Source organism: Gouania willdenowi, chromosome 7 (genome assembly GCF_900634775.1).
Source record: "Gouania willdenowi chromosome 7, fGouWil2.1, whole genome shotgun sequence".
In the NCBI taxonomy this organism is placed as follows: domain Eukaryota; kingdom Metazoa; phylum Chordata; class Actinopteri; order Blenniiformes; family Gobiesocidae; genus Gouania; species Gouania willdenowi.
In genome coordinates, this window is record NC_041050.1 from 6524766 (window position 1) to 6549979 (window position 25214).

The window sequence follows — 25214 nt, forward strand, 5'->3', positions numbered from 1 at the left end:
TATTACACTGTCATTAGCATGAATAAGGTGTCATAAAGGCTGGTATTAAGTGTCATTCGCTAAATTATGACACCTTTGGAGCTATGTTGGCATTTTTTGGGTTAGGTGGAGGGATCTAGTGAGGTTGGGTAGGGGTAGGGTTAGGTTAAAGTTTATGGTAACGAATGGTTAGGGTAACAAATGATACTTCATGACACCTTATTCATGCTAATGACAGTAAAGTGCTACCCATACATGTAATTAATTTTCTGGGGAAAATAATAATGTAAATTTTAATAATCATAATTGAGTTGTAATTGAACATGGATAATTGTAATTGAAAAATGTAACTGATCCCAGCCCTGATTAGGATGAACCCACCTGCTTGTTGGCTTTGAGGACGGTCCGTAGAGTGGCGATCTGTTCCCTCTTTGTGCTCAGGAGGGATTTCAATTTCAGGATTTCTTCCATGCAGGCCTCCTTATCCTTGTCGGCCATGGTTCCGAGCTCCAAGGAGGCGACCCTCTGGCGTGACAGCTCAGTGGTGCGATCCACAGCCAGCTGCAGGTGTTTAATCTGGTCTCTGATGATGGCTACCAGGTTGTAGATGTTCATGGGCTCGCGGCGGTGGTCCGACACAGGGGAAGGTAAGGAGGAGACGGGTGACGGCGCTCCGTCGCTGAGGTCGCTCCTGAAAGGCTCAGGGAACAGGCCTTTGGTGAGAAGAATGGGGGAGCGGCGGCCCCGGCCCTCTGGGCTGCTGCGTCCAGCTTTCCCCTCCTTGTAGAAGTCGAGCATGACACGATTTGGAGTCTCGTTGTTGCACATGCACACGTGGTTGTAAAGAGTGGCCAGTTCTTCGCTGAAAGTGACCAGCTCGTCCTGAGCCACGCTCAGGCTGCCTTGGGACTCGCCGGCCACGTCACTCAACTACGAACAAACAACAAAGTGTAAATTAGAAAGGAGAGAAGGAGAAACTGGGATTAAAAAGAGGAAAAAGAGGTTTTCTTTTTCATGTTCACCTTGCGCAGCTCCTTCTCCAGTTTGGTTTTCTCTTCTTTCTCAGCACGGCTGGTCTTTTCCAGAGTGGACAGCTTCTCTCCCAGTGTGGTGACATCGTTCTCCAGACGAGTTCGCTCCTCTTCATAACGCGACTGACAGGTTTGGTATTCAGCTTTCAGAGTCTTCAGTTCTTCTTTTAGCTCTCCTGCTTCAGACATCGCAACCTGCCAAAAAACACCCCCAAAACACCCTGTTAAGCATTTCCTACTTCCTTCCTCTCGAGACCAAATGTTTTCTTATATTCATTTGAAAAAATAAAATTCTTAATATAACGTACATGATATACAGATATTTTAAGTGCCATAAAACAAAGTGACTGTACAAAATATATATTAATTCATTTTCTCAAGTCATGTATGGTACTGAAACAAAAATGAAGCAGAAAGTGTCCACGTGGTCTGATTTTATCATGAATTTACAACATTAATCTAAAGATAAGGATTTCAGCCAAAAAGTAAAAAGAAATCAGGGCGGAGCTGCTTTCTTCTTGTAAATAGGACGGTCCAGCAGTTTTATTGTGAGGAGTGCTGGCTTGATATGTGGAATTTTTTTCCCCAAGTTTGACAAAATAATTGACTGTGTTTGCTGTGATGGTTGTGTCTTAGAATGGTTTATATGGTTAGCATGAATGAGTGAGAACATGCATTTTGACCCAAATTCGAGACAATGGACGTTAAGGGGGTGCGTAGACGCACATTTTTGTCGTCAACATTATCAATTATGTTACAAATCATTTTTGCATTATTGTATACGTTACACACATTGTGGTTAGCGTGAATCTCGAGATGGTCCATATATTTAGTAGTAGAACCTCAAACTCTGCTCGTACCTTGTACTTGCACTCCAGGATCTCTGGCCCATTGATGTCCACCTCGTAATAGTCCCCGTCCTCATGGCTGTCCCTTTCTTTCTCGTTGTCCAAAGCAGACTGACGCTCTTTGCTAGCTTGCAGTTTCCGGATAGCGTTCAGGTTCTCTGTGAGGCGGCTGACTTTCTCCTGATGTTCTGACAGTGCTCCGTTCGCCTGCTCCAGCTGTTTCTGGGAGTCCTGCAGGTTGGACAGCAGGTTGACTTTCTCACGCTCCATCTGGAATGAGATGCAGAGCAAAGACAAGTGATGCATTTCATTATCTACATATACATGTATGATGATGACGAGAATGTTTCTCGCTTTAAAAAGTGGTGAAGTCTATCCACTATCAGGTTGCTGCTGCCCAAAGCATGCAAGGCAAATTGCCGACTAGCACATGAGTCAGGACGACCTTCACAATTTGCTGGACTCTGTTCATCTCAGTATGGGCAGATTCCTTACTGGCTTGTCTTACACAAGTGCACAGAGCTGTGCTGGCATGATACTGATCTTTGATCTGTGATACATTTAAATGTATCACAGGCTTGCTCATCATTACTAATATTCAAGGGCAAATAAGTAGTGATTCATAGGTGTGACAGAAAGGACATCTGGGATATAAGGTGAGTCCACATGTGGCCCTCAATCTAACTTTGTGCTTCCCCAAAATCAAAAACACAAAAAAGATTCAAAAACATAAAAAATGACAAAAAAATATACATTGTATTGCGACACAAAATCTACAAAAATGACTCCAAAAAGATACAAAACAACAATCTAAATTGACAAAATAAGTCCAAAAACATGCATAATGACAACAAAAATTACTCTAGGAAAGGACATCTGGGATATGAGGCCAGGCCACATGTGACCCTCGATCTAATTTTGTGTGGCCCCAAAATTAAAAGCACAAAAAAGATTCAAAAACATACAAAATGACAGAAAAATACATGGTACGACAACAAAAATGACTCCAAGAAGACACAAAACAACAATAAAAATTGACAAAATGAGTCCAAAAACACACAAAATGGAAACAAAAAAAAAATACAAAATGACCACAAAACCCCTAAACCCTTTGTTTTTTCCTGTATTCATGTTTTAAATTTCCTGTATTAATGCTAAATGCTGACATGCATGTTGATGGCTCTCAGCTCAGACCACCACATTGTTGTGGTCCCCACTGTGATCAAAGTTGCCCATCACTGCTCTAGAACAAGAGGTTCTGAGTTCTTGGCCTGGTTGCTATGGAGCTTTATCAGGCGCTGCTTTGGGACTCATGGGGTGATAGAAAGCAGATGGTAGGTTATCTGGTGGCACCACCCGCTGCCTCAAGGCCACAGTGGAGCCTGGAGGGTGTGTGTGTGTGTGATTGTCTCCATGGATTAAGCGTCTATAAGGGGATTTCCATCTTCCCAGGGACTGGATGAGGATACCTCAAAAACATTCCACAGAACACACTTCAAGTAAATAAAAAGCTAAATCTCAGATTAAAAAATTACGGTGACATTTCTCACCTATCTTTATAGTTATTTGGGTTGCATCAGTTGCACCAAATGAAAAGACAAACATAATGTGGACGTTTTTCCTTTAGTTTATTAGAAAAAAATCGATTATCCACAAACCTGCATCAGCTGCTGCTTGAGTTTCTGGATCTCTGAGAGGTTCAGTTCACTCAACAGGTCGTCCACAAGGCTCGGAGCAGGACGGAATGGTTCCTTCTTGGGTGTAGAGATGCGGTTGTCGTCACTTATGGCGTTAGCCAGTTTGAAGAAGCTGTTCTCGTATCCATGGAGAGCCTCGTCGTTGTTGGGCTCAGTGCCTGCATCCTCACTGAACTTAAGGCCATCCAGAGAAATGTTGAGAGGGCTGAAGGACAAAATGTGGGAAATCAATCGTTATCTTATACCAAGGCACGGATTATTTCATTTAAATTTCATTTATTTTTATTCTGTCATGGTACAGATCACAATTTTTTTCACAAGGAATATTTAACTTCGTTACATTCCATGTTCAGTAAGGAGCAAGGAGAAAAAAAATTCTTATATAGCCTTCCCATTACTCATTCAAAAATATTAAACAATCGGTCCGCCAAGTTTACACCAACAGAAATTATGATATTACAGCGTTATATAAAATAAATAAATAAATAAATAAATAGTACATTAACAAAATCAAGGATTTACACGTCTACTCTCAGCACCAAAATAGGAAAACAAATAACCCTAATCACCATGTTCATATTGTTTAAACTGAAACATATTCAAACAGCTCTTTATATTACCATGTAAAAATAAAATAAAAAAAAATTTACATTTTAACCCCCAACATCAGAAATCCACATCCGCTTTAAGGTTGTTCATGCAAATTAAATTTCCTTCTATGGTTCTTTTCTTTTAACTTTTGTAAATGTTCTCGTAATGCTCTATTTTTTTTTTTTTAGGTCTAAACATCACTGAGTGTTTGCAGCTCAATCAATTTGTCAAGTTTTAACAATCCTGATTTAATAAACAGAATACTTGTGTGTTCTCTGTATTGTCTTGAATAATTCTTACTGTCCTTTTCTGTAATAAAAATAATGGTTTTATATTGCTTATGTGTGTATTTCCTCAGATTTCCACACAATAACAAAGATATGGCAAAATAAGAGAGCAATACAGCATTCTCATAATCTTACTATTTAACAAAACTTTGCTTTGTTTAGAATAAAATGTTTTTAGACACCTTTGTTTTTACGTGGGCAATGTGAGTAATCCTATTTGTCCTTGGCTTACTTGTGGTACATGTGGTCTCCGATGTTCATGTAGTGGGAGAGTTCTTTCCTCAGGGAAGCTTTCAACTCGCGCTCAGTCTTGATGGTCTCCAGAGCTTCGCCTAGCTGACGCTCTGCGATCTCTTTGAGGCGTATCGCGTCCTCCAACTGGCTGTTAAGGAACTGCGTGTCTTCCTCCAGGCGACGAATCTCATGCTTCAAACCCTCAAATTCCACCTAGGGAGAAAAACCAGTGTCAAAAAAAAAATGGATACACAACATTTTAGATGAAAACCAGTTGATGATTAAGTGTGTCAATGATGGTTAACACTTCTATTATCCTTGTGGTCAATTTGACCCTATTTAATGTTTGTCATGAAAAAAACAATAGTTTTCTTTTTGTAATTGGATGGGTTATAATGATTAAGTGTAAAATGATGATGATGATGATGATGACATTTGTTTAATGTGTTGAACACATGTTGCATGCATTGGTGTTGGATGAAAACTATTCAAGATAAATTAATTCCAATTTAAAAGTTTGACCTAGAGAACACGTCAAGGTTTCATTATCAAGGGGTTATTCATGTATTCAACAAATAAAGTGCCAGACACAAAAACGAGGTCAACAATTTTGTGAAAACTATTTTCTTCGGGCAAATATCCCTGGGGTCAGATTGAATAGGAAGGTAAAAAACCCAACTATTTTTCCATGTAGTAGTTCATCTTTTATTCCATGGACTGTGTAATTAAAGTTACCCACTTGAAGAAACAAGCACATGTGGAGTATTCTGAGTTCAGAACTCACAAGAAAAGTCTTCATTCAAAGGACCATTCTTTGTTTGATCTTCAGCAAAGCTTTTGGTGAGCAGCTGTGAAAAGTGGATTTTTTTCCTTTAGTCACGTTAGAATAAAGCGAGGAAGTGCTCTGGACTTATTCAATGAAGTAGTCAATGCTTTTACTAGTAGAATGAAGTGAAAAAACCAGAGGAAGCTGCTCAGCACTTTTATGTACGGTAACTAATTAAATATTAATCTCAAAGCATTATACAGTAACTTTTTTTTTAATACTTATTGTAAAAGGAGTTACTGAATGTAGGAGCATTTGTAAGGAAACTCCTGTTGAACAACTATTAAAATTGATGAGAGTTCCTCAAACAGTTTAACTAGATTAGGGGTGTACATTTGCCATGATTCTGACGATATGTTACGATTTACATGTCAAGATGTGATACTGTATACATCGCAATATATCGTGATATCAATAATTACAAATTTCACCTTTACAAGTACAAAATGGTATGAAATACAATTTATTTCATTTTTTAAACTTGCAAGAACAAGCACATATTAAGTAACTGTAATTAAAGTACCAATATCACACACAAGTGGTCATTCTCCAAAAAAGTAATGTTTACGTGCTATGCATATGTAGCACATTTTAAATGTTTTTTTGTTTGTTAAAAACATGATTAAAAAAATTGATTTGGAGATTTTTTGGATCGATACGATAATCGTGCAATGAAGTATCGCAATATAACGCAGAATTGATTTTTTTCTTACGCACTTAAATTAGACTGAATAGATGAAGTATCAGGAAGGGAATTCGTTTTCAGGCAATTTTAAAGAAGAAAACAAAAATGTCCTCTCTTTATTCTCCAAGCTTGCACTCTGCATTAAGAGATTTATCTGCAGCTATTAATGATTTCAGACATCGAGTATGTATGTGTCTTCGTCCTCCTCACCTGGCTTTGCTTGAGCACAGAGACTTGCTTCTGCAGCGAGATGTTCTCCTCCTCCAGCTCGGTGTAGTCCTGCAACAAACGACTCTCTCTGAACTTGTACTCCTTGATGTCGTCACGCAGCTGATTCCTCTGGAGCTCCATCATCTGGCTGTTCTGTGAGGCCAACGAGGAAAGGACAACGGGAGAAGGAGAAGAAGATGGAGAGACATCAGTCAACAGCAGTGTTAGGTTTAGTGTTAGCAAATTTTGATTTAGTTTTAGATGTGGTCTGTTGACTAAAATGCAACTTAGTTTGAGTCAAAATGTTGTCATCAGGGCTATTTCAGTTGTTGCATTGGTTTAATCAACTAAATTACATTAGTCGACTAAATCTGTTACAGATAAAGTCGACTAAAATATAAAACGCAAGAGAATGCTTTTTTAAAAAATACACAGACAGATTTGATGTGATGAGTTCTGATTGGATTGAGTTTTTAGTAGACAAAATTAAAAATATCTTTTGATATAGTTTTAGTCAACATTCATTTTTTCAAAATTAGTCATAGTCTAGTTCAGTGTTTCTCAACCTTGGGGTCGAGACCCAATATGAGGTGGCCTGAAATGTCTAGTAATTGAGAAAAAAAAAAACAAAAAAAAAAAAAAAACTGATTAAAAATATATTCTTTAAATATTTTAATAATTATTATTTCTCAAACATCACGCCCAATCTTAAACAACTGTATTCTATACTTTCACTTTCTCAAATATCAATCTAGTTCAAATAAAATGCAGTATAATAATATCTGAGCTGACACATCTGGTCTCAGTCTCTCATTTTAACACAAACATTATCAAAAGCTAATTCTAGGTAAAAAAAATTGTCTGGGGGGTTGCCAGAAATATGTAATATCAAAATGAGGTCACGCCCCAATAAAGATTGGGTACCACTGGTCTAGTTATTGTCACTTAAATAATTTAGTTGAGGAAAACTATGACAAAAACCTTTAGCCTACAAAATGAACACTGGTCAACAGGACACATTTCTGTCATGCTATCTTTTAAATTCTGAACGTCAGGCTTCTTGGGAAACGGTGTCCATATGGACTAAATAAATGCAAGTGTGTGTCTGTGTGTGTTTGAAAGGATGGTTCCAGGTGTCCTCTGGGCAATGGGCCCCAAATGTGCTCATCTGCCAGTTCTGACGGCAGCAAAGACATTGAAGCCTACTTATGTCCTTTCTGGTAACAGCCAGGAAGCCATGTAATGGTCTAATTTTCTAAAGAGGAGTCTCATTAGAACCAATTCTGTGTCAAAGGACATAATTGCTTTTCAGAGAAGTGCAGAAATATATATATATATATATAAATCTAAATCAAAAGTGTTGTGAAAGACTGAAATTTGCTTAGACCAAAATAATAAAAGGCTGGCATGGAAACATTGTATTACTGCAGGTATTACATGATGATAGTGTTTTGAATACATCGGTAGCAGTGCTCGGCCTTGTTGTTGCTCAGGAAAAGCTGCATTAATAATAGAAGTGTTAACAGCAGCAACAAGATGTGCCCTTCCCCCCAAAGTCAAAGTCAAACTAAAAGCCACATGAATCCAATCAGCCTAACACCACCACCTGTGCCCTGAACCACTCTACCAATGACACGTTCGCCCTCTTCTCCTCCTCAAGTCTGTGATCCGGAAAAAGAAATAACTATGAACTCCTTCTTTCAAACTGAATATGTAAAAATGAATAGAGATGAATAATAAAGCAGACAAACAATGTTAAATACATAGTAAATCATCATATTCAGCAGTGTCTGTGCTGGCCTTTACTGTTAATGCATGAAAGTGTAAGTCAGAAATGGGCCACATGCAGCTGTTGGCCTCATTTCTGCACGAAATGAGGCCAAAATAAAAGAACATAATGAGAGAAAAATGCACAGAACACTGTAACAATACACAAAACAGCAGAAAGTACACACATTGCTCCAAAAACAAAAAAATACTCACACAAACAACATAAATATATTGAATGACATTATATATATATGAAATATTATAGTTTTCTATATCACCAAAATAGAAAACTCGATACATCTTGAATCTCGATATATCGCCCAGCCCTAATTCCTAAATTATAAAACAGCATAAAAAAACGACAATAAAAATGATGCGAAATGACTACGAAAACACACAAAACACCACACAAAACAGCAGAAAGTATAGAAAATGACTCCCGAAACTCATAAAACAACTACGAAAACGCAACAAAAGGATACAAAACAGCAGAGTACACAAATGACTCCAAAAAACACACAAAATTACTCACACAAATAACAAAAATATAAAGAATTACTTAAAAATATACAAAACGGCAACAAAAATTATGCAAAATGACTCCCAAAACAACTATGAAAACACAACAAAACCACACAAAACTGCATAAAGTTCACAAATGACTCCAAAAACATACAAAATTACTCACAAACAACAAAAATATACACAATGACAAAAAATGTACAAATGGCAACAAAATGTATGCAAATCAACTCATAAAACCCACAAAACAACTACAAAAACACAGAAAAACCTTTTGTTTTTCCAATATCAACGCTTAGATTTACCATTATTCTCAAGCCAGACATTAATGTTGATAATGTGGCCCTCAGATTAGACAATCACGTTTCCGCGGGCCCTGCTGTGATAAAAGCTGTCCATCTCTGGACATGCACCAACATTTTGAGAATCAGCCATTATTACTCATAGAATAAAATACATTAGAAAGTGAAGCTTTTCTTTTCAATACAGTCAGTTTACTAAATGTAAAATAAATGTTGTGATAAATGTGCAGACAAACTCCTCTTGATTAAAGGAAATGCTCCTTGTTCTGTTCGTTATAATGATTAAACATGTTAAAAAGCTGCGTTGAGGCTGATGTTTGAAGGTTTAATAATATGTATCAGGGCTTTGTGGGTGTCTAATGATTGTGGGTGTTGCTGGGTGAGAATGTTTTTTTTTTTTTTAGATGAAGATAATCACACAACAAGAACTTAAATCTAGTGCAATATGTTTTCTGTAACAGCTGGATCCTCTGCTCTCTTCCTCTTCAGGGGTTATTCTGAGTCTCAGCTGGGGGGTCAGGCTCATCAGGACAATATGAATGCAGGCCCACACTGAACCCGATTAAGATCATGCAACAATTTGATTAAAATACCTAGCAGGGTTGTGACCTTTGAACTTTTACATCCTTTGCTAGACTGATAGCCCCCCTAGAGAGTGGGGGGTGGTTTTTAAAGAGAGGTTTTCATTAAACTCCCCAGATATTATGGTGGCAATGTGCTAATGCTTCCAATAGCAACTATTCAAATGGTAACAATTGAATGTTTTTGAGTTATGGAAAACTCAGCTTTATGATAAATTATAGCTGCTGCGCAGCAATGGTAGGGGCCAGGTAATTTAAGGCAATTCTGAGCAACATACAGAATGTAGGAAAAAAGTTGTCATTCTAATGTGTATTTTGCATCAGCTGAGGCTTGAATTCAAAAATTCTGGCATAAGACACGATGCTCTATGTCACTGTGTTAATTGGAAAATGGAAATGTCACATGTACAGTAGCTTCACTAATTGACTAAGCCTGTGTGCAAGACATTTCAAGGCGGATTCAAACAGCTGCCACACATACTCTTAAGGCAAAAATAAAAATACAAAAATTGCACCTAGATAGGATGGATATGTTGGCCATTTGTTTTTAACAATTGGCTCCATAATTGGAAAAAAATTATGTTTAAAAATGCCATTTAAAAATGCCGTGAAATTCAAAATGTGGTAAAAAGTTCTGTTTTTGAGATTTCCAAAACATCATCTACCATGACTCCAAATGTGGCCTTTTTATATAAACAAAAAACATTTATTTATCAAAAGTTTGCAAATATACGTGTACCTCCCCATTTACAGTCAAACATTTTAATGTATTCTTGGCTCAATTTTTGATAAATCACAAATCTGTGCGGATCATTTGTGTAGGACAGTCTGAAGATGAGCTGTAGCAAGTTTGGTGTTAATTGAGCAAAAAATTCCGTGAGGGGAAAAAGTGATGGACTTTATAATAGGTTTAAATAAAAAACATTATCTTTAGGATTGGAGGATTGCAATCTGTAGCAAATGTGGTTGATTTGTTGTGAGCTTTCAAAATGCTGTAGCGCCACCTTAAAGACTATTGGCCTGTTTTTGCAACTGAGGCATCTGAGAAGAAGAAGCTTAGGCCCTTAATAAATATTATAATGATGTAAAATAACCCATAATTATTGAAGTAGAAACTAACAGGTCATAATGGTTGGTGCACATCACAACACTAGCACATGCATGCATGCACGTTATCTCCAGGAAGTCTGGGCTTACACCAACTGCAATTAATCTGTTCTTTCATGTCTGCATGGTTTGCACAGAGACAAGTCTTTCATGTATGAGTGGGAATGATAACATGTTCTGGTTTCAGACTGTTTTCCATTTTGCACAGTACAAACCCTGACACACTGAACTCCAAGCCTCTCCACCCATTAAACTGCTTTTGACGACATAGTGAGGCTGAGCCTGCTTAAATCGGACCAAAGCTCAGAGTAATTTCTCAATGTGTTAAAGCCTGTAACCTCTAAATCAATCGAGCCGGCCACAGTAGCAAAGTTTTAGGCTTAACACAAGTGTAGCTTAGAAACACTTTAATGTTTCACCAAAGGTTCTGCTGTGGTCTTAATATCTCCAGAGAAGCTGGCAAGCGTTCCTGAAAGGACCGCCAGATGGTGTTGATTGCGTCAATATATCAGTAATTTCAGAGAGGCTTGATATACATACAGTTGATCTTTTTTTTCCATCTGGCTCTTTAAAATCTACTGATCTCTACTTTACTCTCTATGTTTCTCTGTTTGCACCTTTAATAGAGTTTTACCATTAAAACCTCCCAACAAAGTGCAAAGAGGCTCCAGATGGCAAGACACAAAGTGGTTTTAACCTCTTTCACTACTTCTTAACAACACTGACCTCTATTTGGAAGTACACCAGCATTTGTTTGAGTGTCCATCCCCTTCCTTAGAGTCATAGCGGAATTGATTCCTCATAGTGAGCTTAAAGCTGGTGGAGATAATTTTTCATAGTGGGGCCTCAAACATCAATAAACCAAAGATCACTTTCTCGAGTAAAAAAAAAAAAAAAGGTTGATATTGCAGCTTGAAAGTTTGTTTTCATCTCCACTGCAAACACTCTCCTATTGACAATGTTTCATGCATTGCATTGTGGGATATAGATGACTGATGGGTAAAGAGATTTTACTTCATTCTTTACTGTGATTTCTTGATTTCTGCCCCAAAAAACTATGACAAAGTGACTTTCCAACACAGGATTAAAAGTTGTGGCAAATCAATGGCGGATGTTCATTTTGTGGTTTACATGAATAGAACCAAATCTGGCCGACACAGAATGTCTCGCGGAGTGAGGTGATATCACAAGGAATATTGAGAAACCAGAACAAAAATGGTGTCTTGCCAATCACTGTCCTCCTCATCTGGCCAAGAAACACATAAAATCACTGTAAGAATGAAGTAAAAACACTTCTACACATCCGTCTAGGGAACTCCACATCCCACAATGTAATGCATGAAACTTTTTTACAAGACTACTAACATTCTTTCGTCTAGCAGTATTAAGCTCCTTCGTACCCGGCTGTCACATCAAAAGAAGCGTGCAAAATGTTACACACAAAAGGCTAATTTGAATTCATGGCCAGTTGGCAAATGTGTAAAAAGTTCAAGTAACCTTGTGAAATTTAGTCAAGGCTGAGGTGATGAACAAAACTCATCCAAGAACTCTGCTCACATAGGGTGAGGCATGACTGATAGTCCAACTAAAAAAAGATGACGAGGCTCAGAGGCGTCATGCAACTGTCAGAGCTGAGACAATGTGTGAAAGCTGATATGCTATTTTCCTCCATTTTCCTGCGAGCATCCTATAGCCTGATCCACTAGAGAATGAAAGCAGTCTTTTTTTTTTTTTAATAACTACACCCTGAATAATTAAGCAAACCGCTGAGTGATTTTTTGATGGCACTGTACTTTGCACTGGTGTGTGAGAGATGAAAACCCCTCTGGGTTAGAGCCTGCCTGCATGCACTTACTACTGAATTACTGACGTTTGGAGTCATTTGGATGAAAGTGGTTAAAAAACAATTAATGTACTGTATGTATGTTCACGCCTATCAGTCTATGCGAGTGTGTTGCTGATTTATTAGTATCCATTGACCTACAGTTTCTTAGTTTTGTGTTTTTCACAAATTTGCTAAAATCTACTGGTGAATAAAACATTTTTCACATTGTCATAATGGGGTATTTTGTGTAGAATTTAAGGAAAGAGATTCATTTATTACAATTTAGAATAAGGCTGTAACACAATAAAATGTGGAAAAAGTGAAGCGCCGTGAATATTTTCCTAATCTTTGGTTCAAAACATGAGGAGGATTTTTAATTTCTTTCACCCTGCCCTATATCCTGTCTATTCCCTTGATTGTGTAGTTGTTCTGATCCCAGTGTTCCATTTAACTGAAAAGTTATTGTATTTAATTTTTCTTGTCGTGTATGTAATCCTGTTGTATATTGTTTTGTGACTCGCCTTGACTCATTAAGTGCGAATTTTTTTTACATCAGCCTGTCTAGGGACAACAGATGGAAATTAGCCTATGGCTAGAATCTGATATATTTACATTTGTTGCATGTTCATTGATATGTACTGTTCCTACTTAAGTAAAAATAAATGAAATAAATTTTTTTAGTGGATATCAAAACGTTAAACTTATTCTTTCCGCTTTGTTTATACAATATACCGGTAAAAAAACAACAAAATACAACACTGAACAAACCTTACATCCTATTTACACATTAGCTGTGATGTGCTCAACATTAAAGCTGATATTCAGAGTTTCTGAGAAATCTATGTCTATGTATGATACTTTTGAAATGCGAAAAAATACCTATCTAGTCTTTTACTATGGTCTACTCATATACATCAATGTATATAAGTCCCTCCTTCGTCCTATAGACCCCTATACAAATGGAAACGATCGCCGAATGCACCCAGCCAATAGGCTTCGACTTCCTGTTTTTGCGACTGTCAATCAACAGAAACAGGTAAATATGATTTTGGCTCTTACGTGACCCAGAGACCTATATCAATGCGACCCGTTGCGACCTTGTTGTGTTCCGTGATGCGCATGCAAAAAAGTAGAGGCGTGGCTTCTGGTAGTTTGGCAGAGGCAGTGAGAGGAAGTGAGGCTGTTTAGGGTGGGACATCGAGACGTTTCTCAGAAACTCTGGATATCCTTACACCGGTGAACATCTGGACTGGTTTCAGGAGGTTTTAGGCACAAATATTATAGTGTAAAATGAGCAATCTTCCATTTGTTATTCTCCATTGTATTGACTGCTAAAGCCATTTCTTTAAATGTCCTGATTGGTCTTTCCACATTGGCCACCACCTTTCCTTTGCATTCAACGTGTGGTGATTTGTCTTGGTACTGATTTCAGGGGAGTAATAAGGCAGATGACATTTAAACCCCAAGGCCTTCTCAGGTCCCATTACATTAGCCTTATGTCACACGGAGAACAAAGAACCGCCCGCGTTAAATCGCTACAGTGCTCAACTCTGACTTACAGTGATCAGAATTAGCCTTTAGTGCTGCAGTAGCACCTGGAAAAGATGAGATGTAGAAGAAGAATTGGGACATTGTACCAAAATGTCACATGCAAAGTATGGAATGGACAGTTTGGTTCTTCTTTTACATCTTCTGTTTCAAACAGCAGTTGCCATACAGCATTTTAATGCATTATCACCACCACTGGTTGAAACTTGAAATGTAGCAGATAAAGCCTGTGACTTCATGACATCATTTTGACATGTATTCATCAAGTCAGATTTGTATCCACAGGAATGAAATCATTTAATAAAATTAATAAAATTAGAAAGCAGGCTTCAAATTTGACAGTTCTACCTGAGCAGACAATGAGGAAAAAATATCAACCATGTTTTCTATGTGAATGCCTTCTACTTTATTATTTACATGTGAGAGCAAAGCAAAAGCAAAGATAATATTTTCAAAATATGTAAAAGTCTTTATTTATTGTAGCGTTACATGCAAAGGGTGGACAATAGTGCAACTGTAAGGAAAGTAGACAAACAGTTAAACCTATTCTATGTGACAAATGTATTTTTTAAAAAAGACACAGGAGGCATTGATTCAACCTTTTCTCATTTGAATCCAGGCTTTATGCTAATCATCTAAAAGACGGGGATTCCCAGTTTTGGAATGACAATGATGCTTATTACTATTGGCAAATTTCTCTCAAAGCTTGGGATTTAATTTAATGAAGTCATGGTAATTAGAGTGCGCCTCCCTGTAATGTTCTTTGTATGAGGATTAGTACCATGGCACTGAAATATGTCCAATCAGTGCTTTAGTTTAGACTGAGTGTGGAGTCGACATGCTGTAAGTGTGTGGGAGGGTTATCTGAATCACTGTTCCTAGAGGGCTACGAATGCACTGGTCTCTAAAGTGACTAAATCCTTTCACACATGGAGAAGCTTCCAGATCTGCCAGGCTGCGATGATAACCATTTAAACAGGATTACCATATAATTCTTGGACCTTTTGCACACACTTTTGTAAAACCTGTGTCACCAAATATTATGTCAAAACCTTGGAGAAACACATGGTTTTGACATAAACATGTTTTTGCTATTCCAAGAGAAAACAGAGTCATTCTTTTACCATTACTAGTAGCCATACTGAACCAATAATGGTAAACAGTCCACCATTGAGGCTGAATTCACTCTCATTAAGCTCCGCTCCTTCTCCAACAGATTTCAAACCTTCTCCTTTGTGCCATTCTCGTGGTTTCCACGAACCCCCCCCATTCTCCCAGGTTTGTGCTTCGAGGCTAATTTGGAATTGAGGAGACAAAGATCTCTTTCACTCCTCTCAGTTTTGTCACAATGCCAGTCTCAGTGCCCAGGCATCCTCCATTTGCCTGCCGCACACACACACGCCTCGCACCCAATAAAGTGCCATTAGACTAGGAGCCATTATCTTCTCTACCATACATGGAGAGATTTACGCTCCAGGCACTTTTATCTGACCAATTAGAATTAGAGGTATTCGGGCCTCACCATGGTTTAATAGGGGAATGGCACCTGCAAAAAGGTCAATATTGAGGCCAACAGAGGAAAACCAGTAAAAGCTGTAGATCACATAGACAACAGTATGCTATCTATAATAAGAAGAATTATAGCGGCTGTGCAGTAATGGTTGGGGCCAGGCAATTTTAGACAAAACAAGACAGCAGCTGTTAGCGAGTAAAGGCAGATTTCAAATAGCTGTCAAAAATGATTAAGTTATTAAGACAAAAATCCCAAAATACACATATTGCATCCAGACACTATGGAGATGCTGGTCATTAGTTTTTTTTTAAACAATGTTTTATTAGCTCCATAAGTGAAAAATGCCATTTTTGCAATGATTCCAACTGTTCATATGACAGCAAAATTCAAAAGAGCCATTTATCCTGCCTGCAGGGCCTATTGGCTGATGAAGGGCACCCTCATCAGCCAACAGGGTGACGAGGGTGCCAACAGGGTATGTCACGGAGCGGCCTTTACGTGGATTTTTCTTGGAAAATTGCTAAATTGTTGGAATGCGGCCAATACAGTGGCGCGTTCAATAGCCCGGAGAATATGGTATATCGATATAGGCAATATTGTAATTTTCTATATCGCCAAAATAGAAAACTCAATATATCTTGAATCTCGATATATTGCCCAGCCCTAGCTGTCTCCCCGTTAATAATAATCTCCAGTTAAAGATTTACAAAGCAAAATGTATCTAAACTTATACTTGAATGAATGACTGCTCCATTTCAATGTCTTTCAATATGTATTTGTCTCATCTGGCCTCTGTAATGCTCAATACCTATTTGGAGTAAAGCAGCACAGGCAGCAGCTGACCTAATTATAGTGGATTTTAGGGCTTTTCTGAACTTAAGTTGTTGTGAGGGACATGCCATTTTTAGGTCGTTCACTAATCTCAGTAAGAAACACCACTGACATCTGTTGCAAGCAATGACTCACAGAAAACAACAGCAGAGTCTCCAGATGTCACTCCAGAGGGGAGCTTTTCCTTAAATCTACAAAGCTGGAGTGCACAAACACTGGGAGATTGGTTTACTATTTTAATAGTGAATGTATTAAGAACCAAAACACTTTAACAAAAAACTTTAACATCATTGTGCCCTAGTTTCCAATATCAGTTCAATTCACTACAAAAATTGTTTGTGAGAAATTACAAGATTTGTGGGAAAATAAAGTGTTCTTTCCAAACTTTGCAATTAAAAATGACTTCATGTTATATAAACAAAGGAAAAATGCCAGCCCCTAAAAATATTGTGGAGTGTCATTAAATTGGTAAATTTGAGATATCTAAAACTGGATTATTTGGTAATTTACACAAAAATTCATGTTTTGTATGTCATTTTTACTTTCTTCTGCGGGCCGATTTGGATGCTCTAAAGGGCCAGATTTGGCATCGGGGCCTTGAGTTTGACAAATGTGGTGTAGGCCTAGGAATTCCCAAAATACTGATGTGATGCATCAAAGTAGTATGCAGAACAAAAAACTCATTCCACCTTGTGCAAAACAAAGCCCTCGTCGTGCCAACTCCATCAAGCTGAATGCAGCCCTAGCAGAGACGTCCTATGCTGATGCAGCTACTTAAGATCTCAGCTTTACAAATGCACCCTTGCATCAGCACTCCAGGGGAGTAGATGTCTTTGAAGCAAAGAAACCTGTGTGAAGGCGAGAGGATTCCTTCGCCTTGCTGTCAGATTCATTTTGCCCTTTCAAGCCTCGTCATTTCTGCTTCAAAGACGTCTTCCAAATCTCTCAGTCAGCCTTCTCTGCACCCTATTAACTCAATTCCTCCATCACGAGCTTCACACAAGCTAGCCTTGCCAAAAGTACCACCAGTGCTCAACATTGTACTCTTGTCTCTTTTAATGAGGTCAATTAGTTGCATTAACTGGCAGAGAGGAGGTCAGACAACTTCCAAAATGGGCCACAGACAATAAAGGCAGGCATTATTATATCGAGGGGAAGCTTTGAAGAACTTTTCAGTGTATATTACTTGTACAAATGGCTTGACTCAAGCTTCAGCTCAAAAATACTTAAGTTAACCAGCAGGCGTGGCCATGAGAAAAACCCTTAATGGAGGGACAACTACAATTGTTAGACCTTAAACAAAACTTTAAGCACGCAATGCTGCAGTTCCCACAAATTAAAGAAAATGACCCATCAAACATGTTTGTTGGATCTAAGCATAGTGAGTGGTTGAGCTTATTTCTGTTGGTGTAATTATATTGGATCACATGAGGGTGGATGGTATGATAAGTCTTGTTTAGGCTTGTGAGCAGAAGAACAGTTTATATCTCTACAATCACACCTTTAGTAATAAAAGCCTATGACATAGTATACAGCTGGAGTTTATCCTAGTACAAAGGTACAGCTCTGTATAATTTGCTTTGGACAACACAGGACAGCTTTGTCATCAGTTCAGTCAGTCATTCCCAAACTTTTTCTGTTGGGCTCCTTTTTAAGAATGAAATCCACCCCTCCTCATTACAACAAAAATAAGTGGGAAATTGTGACCATTCTTCTTTAAAACTCAAAAAAATAACATAACATGCTCTTTCATATTCTAGAACAGTAACAAAGTTCTTTGAGTGCAAAAACTTTTTTTTTTTTAAATCAAATTTTTAATGGTCAGTGTTCAACAAGGCCATTCTTGAATGCCCTATGTCATGAAGGGGGTTAGAGATGACCAACACATTTAAAATAAACAAATACTAAATCTTCATCTGACCAAACGAGCACACACAGGGATTTTCGTTCCCTTACCTCTCTAGTCTCTTGAGCAATGGCGTTAATACGTTCGTTCTCAGACTGAGTGTTGGCAAGGTTGTTGCGTGCCTGACGAAGCTCGGTCTGCAGCTCCAGGACCCTCTGCTCGTAGTAGGCCTCTTTGCAGGCCGACTCCTGAATTAGAGACTCCTCGCGGCTTTCTCCATCTGCTGCAACTTTCCGGTGGTTCGAGTAGGCTTGTCCAAAGGCCTGGAGATAAAATGACAGAGAAAACAGCCTCGTGTTTACAAGTCATAGGTATTATACTGTGAATAAAACGCATAAATATTTCAACAAGTGCACTCAGAGTGCAAACCTCCACCAAGCACCAAATATCCCTTTTTCTAGATATTGGCAGTTGATCCTGATCAAGGTACCATGATCGTTCACACTTTAAAGGATTGGAAGAAATTTTATCCCAATTAATAATGATATAGTAAATCCTAATGTATGGACATCCATATCTTTGGAAAAATCGTAATAAAACATTCAATCCTGATTCGATCCGGATTAAACTGCGTGGGATAATAGAGGAAACCACCCGACATACCCGATTCATTACATAAAGATAGGCGATTATGCACCAAGATATACATTTTTAAAATTTTGGCAATCATGAGAGATAGGAATTTTATGATTTTTCTAAGTCAATCCAGAATCCGAATCCAGATGTTGAATTTTCCATGGCGAAAGGTCATCTTTGGTCAAAACGTTGTCAAAAGCTGTTAGGTACTTTTGACTTAATCCTGCCAACAGACAAACAAATACCGGTGAAAATTTGGTGAAGGTAATAAGATTGTGATTTGAAATGATGATCCCCCACTGAGGGATAAATGAGGACTGGGGCACCAAAGTCTCCCAATTTACCACAATCTCTGCCTAGAGGTAATCAGTTAGGCTCCATCTGGGCTACATCATCACACCCCCCCCACTCCCCAAGCCCCCTCTCCTGCACGTGCTCTGCCGCAACTCCACAGATGGAATAAGCGAACAGGAAAAGTAGAGCAAATGGACTGATGCAAGACGCAAGTATCCTAATGCTCTTAATATCTATGGAGATCATAGCAAAGCAAGGAGGTCACCAGATATCATCTCATATGACAAGCTGCCTGAAAGGGATGAAGATCTTTGAAGATTAAATAACTCGCAGGATATATGCTTTCTACCTTCTGTTGGGGGATATTCTTTGTTAAAGTGAGAGCAGTTGCGTGCTTGTTTGTAATGTTATGAAAACAGTGTTTTGATCCGATTTAAAGGTTGCCTGGGAGATAATGTCAAACACCTACACGGATAAACTCACGCATTCAACAGTTGTAAACTGAAGGTTGGACTAACCTTTGCCTCTTATGACAGATTTCAATTCAAGCACTGCCTGTATTCCCATCTTTCCTCATAGCAATCTGGAAGCACCCGAGCTATGAGGCACCCGAGGCTTTCAATCTGACCTTGTTTGCCGCTGTGGCACATTCTCTCCTCTTTGACCCGCTAACCCATTACTTTGCACGTGACTCCGTGCTGCAGGATTTTCTCCGTTTGACAACGTAGAGTATTAATCCCACTAATTCCGTATGAGAGGAAAATCAGTCAGTTTGTATTAGTCTAGCTGACCTACTTTCTGGACTTCAAGGTGGATGTGAATGTGTGAACGTAGTTTATTGGATTGGAGTAGAGTTAACAACTAAGAGAAGGGTGGTCACGCATGCACAAAATGTTTGCATGACAGAGATCATCAAATAATGGTTTTCACTGAATAAAACATCATATTGTGACGTCGGTGACATACTCTGGATTCAAAAAAATTGGGGAATTACTAATGGCAGCAGAACACTCAACATACTAAAAGAAAAGCTTTTTCTTTTTTTTTTTTTAAATCTAATCCAAGAAAACTAAATATTTTGATTTAATTTAGAGGTCACAGTGCCTTGAACTGATGACCAACGCAGCTAGAAAATCAATAGAAACATCCCAAACAAGTAAAATATTTAAACAGACATTGACTAACAGGAAATCCCTCAGTGTTCCTTCATTTGTCCTTCTTAAAATCTCCCCAACAGTCTGCAGGAGTCAGTTTGATTAAAAAGTGAGAGACTGGATTAACCCAATCACAAATGAGGGAAAATCCCATAATTATAATCTTTATGCATCACTGTTATTGTTTAGACTCCGATCAGTTCAATCTTCGACCCTATGTCAACTAAACATGCTGCTAAACCCAGGTTTTTAATCGCAGGTCCTTGCGTGTGGCTTTGGGCTCAATTTGGTTGGTGGTAATCGAGGATGGCTTGTGTCGGTGGGGCATTTGTGGGGGGTTGCACGCGACTAAATACGTTATCTTATAGCGGGCTGCCCCCTCAATTTCTGTCATGCTTATCAGGCCATATGTTGAGGGGTTTTTTTTTAACACGAGGCCACGGATGATTAATCTCTGGTAAAGCTAATCAAAGACAGGTCTTTGTTATTAGCACAGTCGGTCAGGATTTCCTCACAGATGACTAGAGTCAGCGGTTTAAATGAATAGGAAAATGTCCAAGATTTTGTGGGAATTATCCCTCTACAGAAACCAATTACTAACTCCAGATGAGTGCATAGGTTATGAGAAGAGGTTGGACCCTCTGCTGGGGGCCTGAAAGCTGTGTGCATGTAGCTTAGGAAAGAAACAAGCTATAAAACTTTCCTTTAGTTTTTCACGTTGATATTTAAATACTGCTTTTCGAGAATTAAAAAAGCAGTGTCGCAGAGTTGGGGCCTCTGATCTTAGAAAACGGATTTAAAAAATATTGAACTGAACTGAATTTGCGTTCTGAAACGGAAAAGGCAATGTGAACCTGTTTTCCCGCCCTTTATTTAAAATTAGGCCCAGACATGTCACTGAAATGCCTCACGTGCATGTTTTTGGAAACTATATGCCATTTTTCACCAAAAAAACGGGTGATTAAATGTCTATGAAATGTGACAAATGAACAAAGATGTGCAATTCTGCCAATAATCCTGTTCAAAGTCTTGCGCTATGTGCTTTGGTCCAACTCGCAATCACATTACCCTGTGATTGAAAATTATTGCAGAGCTTCATCTAAAGTGAATTTATAATGTGTTGTGATGAACAAGCGGTTCAAATTATTATGAACACATTGAAATCTGAAAATGCTCTGGTACAAAGACAGGTTTAGCTGTTGGTGTATTAGTTCAAGTGGCAATAGTGTATACCTGATAACACATCACGGCAGAATCATCTACAATCAGACTGCCGCGCTGAGTTTCGAGTGATTTGCCAGTTGGCGGTAATTTAGGACTATATCATATATTTTATGTGATTTCATTGCAACTGTCCCATTTTTGTAAATCATCCAAAGCATACAAAATGTGAAGTAAATGACAGGTGTTGACTCTATTAACCCTACTTTGGATGTTTGACACGATTTCGGGAAGTAAAGTAATCTAAACAGGGAAAGATGATGAAACGGAACGAAAAAGTGAAACGAATGTAGGAAATTTTGAACGAGAATATCTGCGGAGCTTCATCTACAAACCATTAATTTCCCAGAAAATAGGAAAGCACTGATACTGATTCCACAAAGCTTGATCATAGCGCTGCATTTCACACATAAATGAATGTTGTTGGTTAGAGATCAGTGCGATATTTACACCAAGTGCTGGAGCAAAATCCAGAGAAGGTGAGATGTATCACAGCTTATGATTACCATAGTTAGAAAAGTGTGAAAAGGCTTTTCTCAAGAATATGAAAAAATAAGAAGAATATAGGCCACAGAGTTCAGAATGCAGTGAGTCAAGGGGCTCTGGGCTTAGAGCCAAGGAAGGAAACGAACAGATCGATGCAGCTGCTCTCAGGGGCCCACATTGTTTTGCAGCATTAAGGGTGAATTGCACCATCTTCAAAGATCCTTAGGAAAATAGAACTAAAAAATGGCAGCTAGAGGTAAAGTGAAGACTGGTTTATTGTAGAAACCAGTGCGTTTTTGGAAAACTCCTGTTAGAAGACCAAAACCTAATGAGAGCACCAGATATTCTCAATCTCTGGTACATTTTACATTCTGTCCTACTTTCTACTGTGGAACCTTGACTTTCTAATATGAGGAAAGGCAGCATGAAAAAAAGAAAAAGTGTTGTGTTTGAGCTGCTGAAAGCTACATTATTAATTTAGGCAATGACATGCTGACGGTATAAACAGGAAACTTCAATTAAAACTTTGTTCATGTGGTAACTTATCAAGCAACAATGTTAAAACAAAATAATTGGACTCAACATGATACAGAAACATGATTTGAGCAAGTTGTGATGAGGCTGAAGCCGAGCTGAGATATTCTATCACTCATTTCCTGACTGCCAGTGGTGAACATTATTTTCTACACCCTGTCATTTGGATGAGTTCTTCGGTCAGTGTTGGAGATAACCGTGAATACCAGAACAGCGGCTCATAGCACTAAAGGCCACCCAGTGTTATGAGCCATGAAAGAATCAGATAGAGCAGGAAAAGAAAAAAGAAAAACAGTGAATGAGTTCTCCGGCCTTGTGAACCCCAACTCACGTGTATAGTGGCAGTTTCTGATGATAAACAGACATGGCTGTTTTTTTCCCTTTAGCTCTATTCACACACCACTACACATCACGCTGCTCTGAAGAGAGAAAGCGCTTCGAGGTGTGTGTGAAATCTAAATTTGGGCCGTCCACTACAATCAGTAACAGGGTTGGAAATTATTTACTTCAGGCAGCTCTACCGTGGGACAGAGATGAAAAATTAAAAGATCAGTTCACTTTCATCAACTGAAAAATCTAAAGGGGGGGGGGGTCATCATTAAATCTGTACTGCACTCTTGAAGTATAGAACTTATCTTTTTACTGCAGCTGCTTGTCCTCTCCATCTCCAAAATTGAAAATAATAAATTAGAATTTTTAACACATTCCCGCTGAATGTGAGAAGGAAAAAAGGCTTATATATTAGCTGTAGCCTAGCATGCAGCCACATTAAATCACTGCATTGCAAGGAGCCGTTTGCTGCAAGATCACACCACCAGGTACTCCGATTTTCAGTTTCAAGGTTTAACCATTTCCGCATAAATTTACACTTCTTTGTTTAATCATCTTTCCCTGCTTAGATGATTTTACTGCCTAGTAAACCTCCTGAAATCGTACCAAACATTCTAAACTGGGTTAATGGAGTCAAATACTGTTATAAATGTTTCATTTTATATGCTTCAGATGATGAAAACAGATTGTTACAATGAAATTATTACACGTGGTGAGAGATTTTGAATGGCAATAGGGGTGAAAACAAATTTGTAAAACTTTCTAAATATAAATGTAAATGCGTGATATTGTCCAAAAACATGCATCAGAGGCTTTTCTGTTTCATGTTAGGTCTGGATTTTAAATTAAAAAATGAAGAAAAAAATGAGTCAGAATGCTTTTTCCATCTCAGTATGTATATTTTATTTTTTCTGTCCGTTTTCCATGATCACGGATAACCTGAGGTCCTACACACAGATTGTGTAGATTGCCAAACTCATGCACATACCCTACTTCCAATTTTACCAGTGAGCCCTGCAGTCAGCTTTACTGCAGCACCTGTTAACCATGTTGAGGCTTGCACCCACGCTATCCACATACATGAGCAATAAACTGAACACCAGAGGCAAGAAAACACAACCTGATAGAGAGAGGTCAGAGAAAAAAATGCCTGAAATAGAAAAATCTAGCTGCAAATACACCGTGAATCTTGTGCGCCCAGCTTGGGACTTCAAAGCCATGAACATCCCCAAACGACCTCAAAGAACAAGGACTGTGAACCAATGGGGGAGAGGAGGAAGAGAGTGCCACTAGGGATGGAACCATTGGGAGGGGGTAGACATGCACGTACACAGCAATGCATTAATCAGACTCATGAGGACTTCTACACGACTCACTGCAGAAGTCATCATCAGTCGTACAAAATATTAGACTAGCATAATTAGGCAGTCAGGGCTTGGTATCACAATGTTGCTACATTAATTATTTCTGCTTACAACCAGAGTGGGATGTCTGTGCTTTCATTACATCTGCCAGGGGAAAAGACAAGTCATATTTAATTTTTAATGAACACTGACCATATAGTGATATGATGTCAGTATTAGAGTTTCTGAATTATACCATTTGTTCAAAGGCAATGCTTTCAGTTTCTGACAAACAAACGTGTCTTTTTCTTAAAAAAAGAAACAAAACCTAAAGAAAGATAAGAATATGCAAAGGGTGTCCTGATCTGACATATATATATATAAAAAAAAAAAAAGAGTATCGGATTTTATCTGTGTGTATTTAAAATCTCCAATATAATATACCTTGTTTTTATTAGACTTAAGTGTTTTTTTTTTGAGGGTCTTACATATTTGTCTTTGTTTTATTTAATTGTAGAATATTCTTGTGTTTAAAATTAAAATGTATGCAACCAATTTGTTAATAATAAATCAGTCAGTTTTTCTCATACCTACTCTTGCTGACTATTGTACGGAGTAATATCATTCAATCTAGCTTTTTCTAACATTCCACACTACAAAATAAGTAATAATAGTTTGTATGATCTGTGCAGGCATAAGTGTTGGCCAATACTCAAGGCTGCAATATCTGTAACGCATCGGAAGTGAAAAAGTTATCTTGGGATATCGCTAAAGGGGACCTCTGTGTTTAGTTAACATTAAAGTCAACTGATGCACAAACTAAATATGAAAAAGACAGAAGAGTTTATTTTTCACCAGTAGCATTTGCAGACCAAACAAATTTTTTATTAAAGTAAAAGTTTTCCTCAAAGTTTCTTTTGACTCAAGTTATGGTTTGCATTTCTATCATCCATGCCACAACTAAGAACTGTTTGTTCTGTCTT

At 38.2% G+C, this 25214-nt stretch overlaps 1 protein-coding gene across 5 annotated transcripts in view; it reads right to left on the reverse strand.

Annotated features, from left to right (window-relative positions):
* The window catches only part of LOC114467691 (protein bicaudal D homolog 2-like), a 54853-nt gene that overhangs the window by 17633 nt on the left and 12006 nt on the right, over positions 1–25214 (reverse strand). For all 5 annotated transcript variants that reach the window (XR_003674542.1, XM_028454175.1, XM_028454174.1 and 2 more), the window contains exons 2-8: positions 18344–18556; positions 6389–6541; positions 4666–4880; positions 3517–3760; positions 1871–2128; positions 1002–1205; positions 361–909 (exon numbers count right to left, since the gene is read on the reverse strand). Coding sequence is in view for 4 of the 5 variants with exons in the window: in XM_028454175.1 (XP_028309976.1) it covers positions 361–909; positions 1002–1205; positions 1871–2128; positions 3517–3760; positions 4666–4880; positions 6389–6541; positions 18344–18556 (1836 nt within the window). In the remaining variant the exon portion in view is untranslated. The remainder of the gene's footprint in view (positions 1–360; positions 910–1001; positions 1206–1870; positions 2129–3516; positions 3761–4665; positions 4881–6388; positions 6542–18343; positions 18557–25214) is intronic.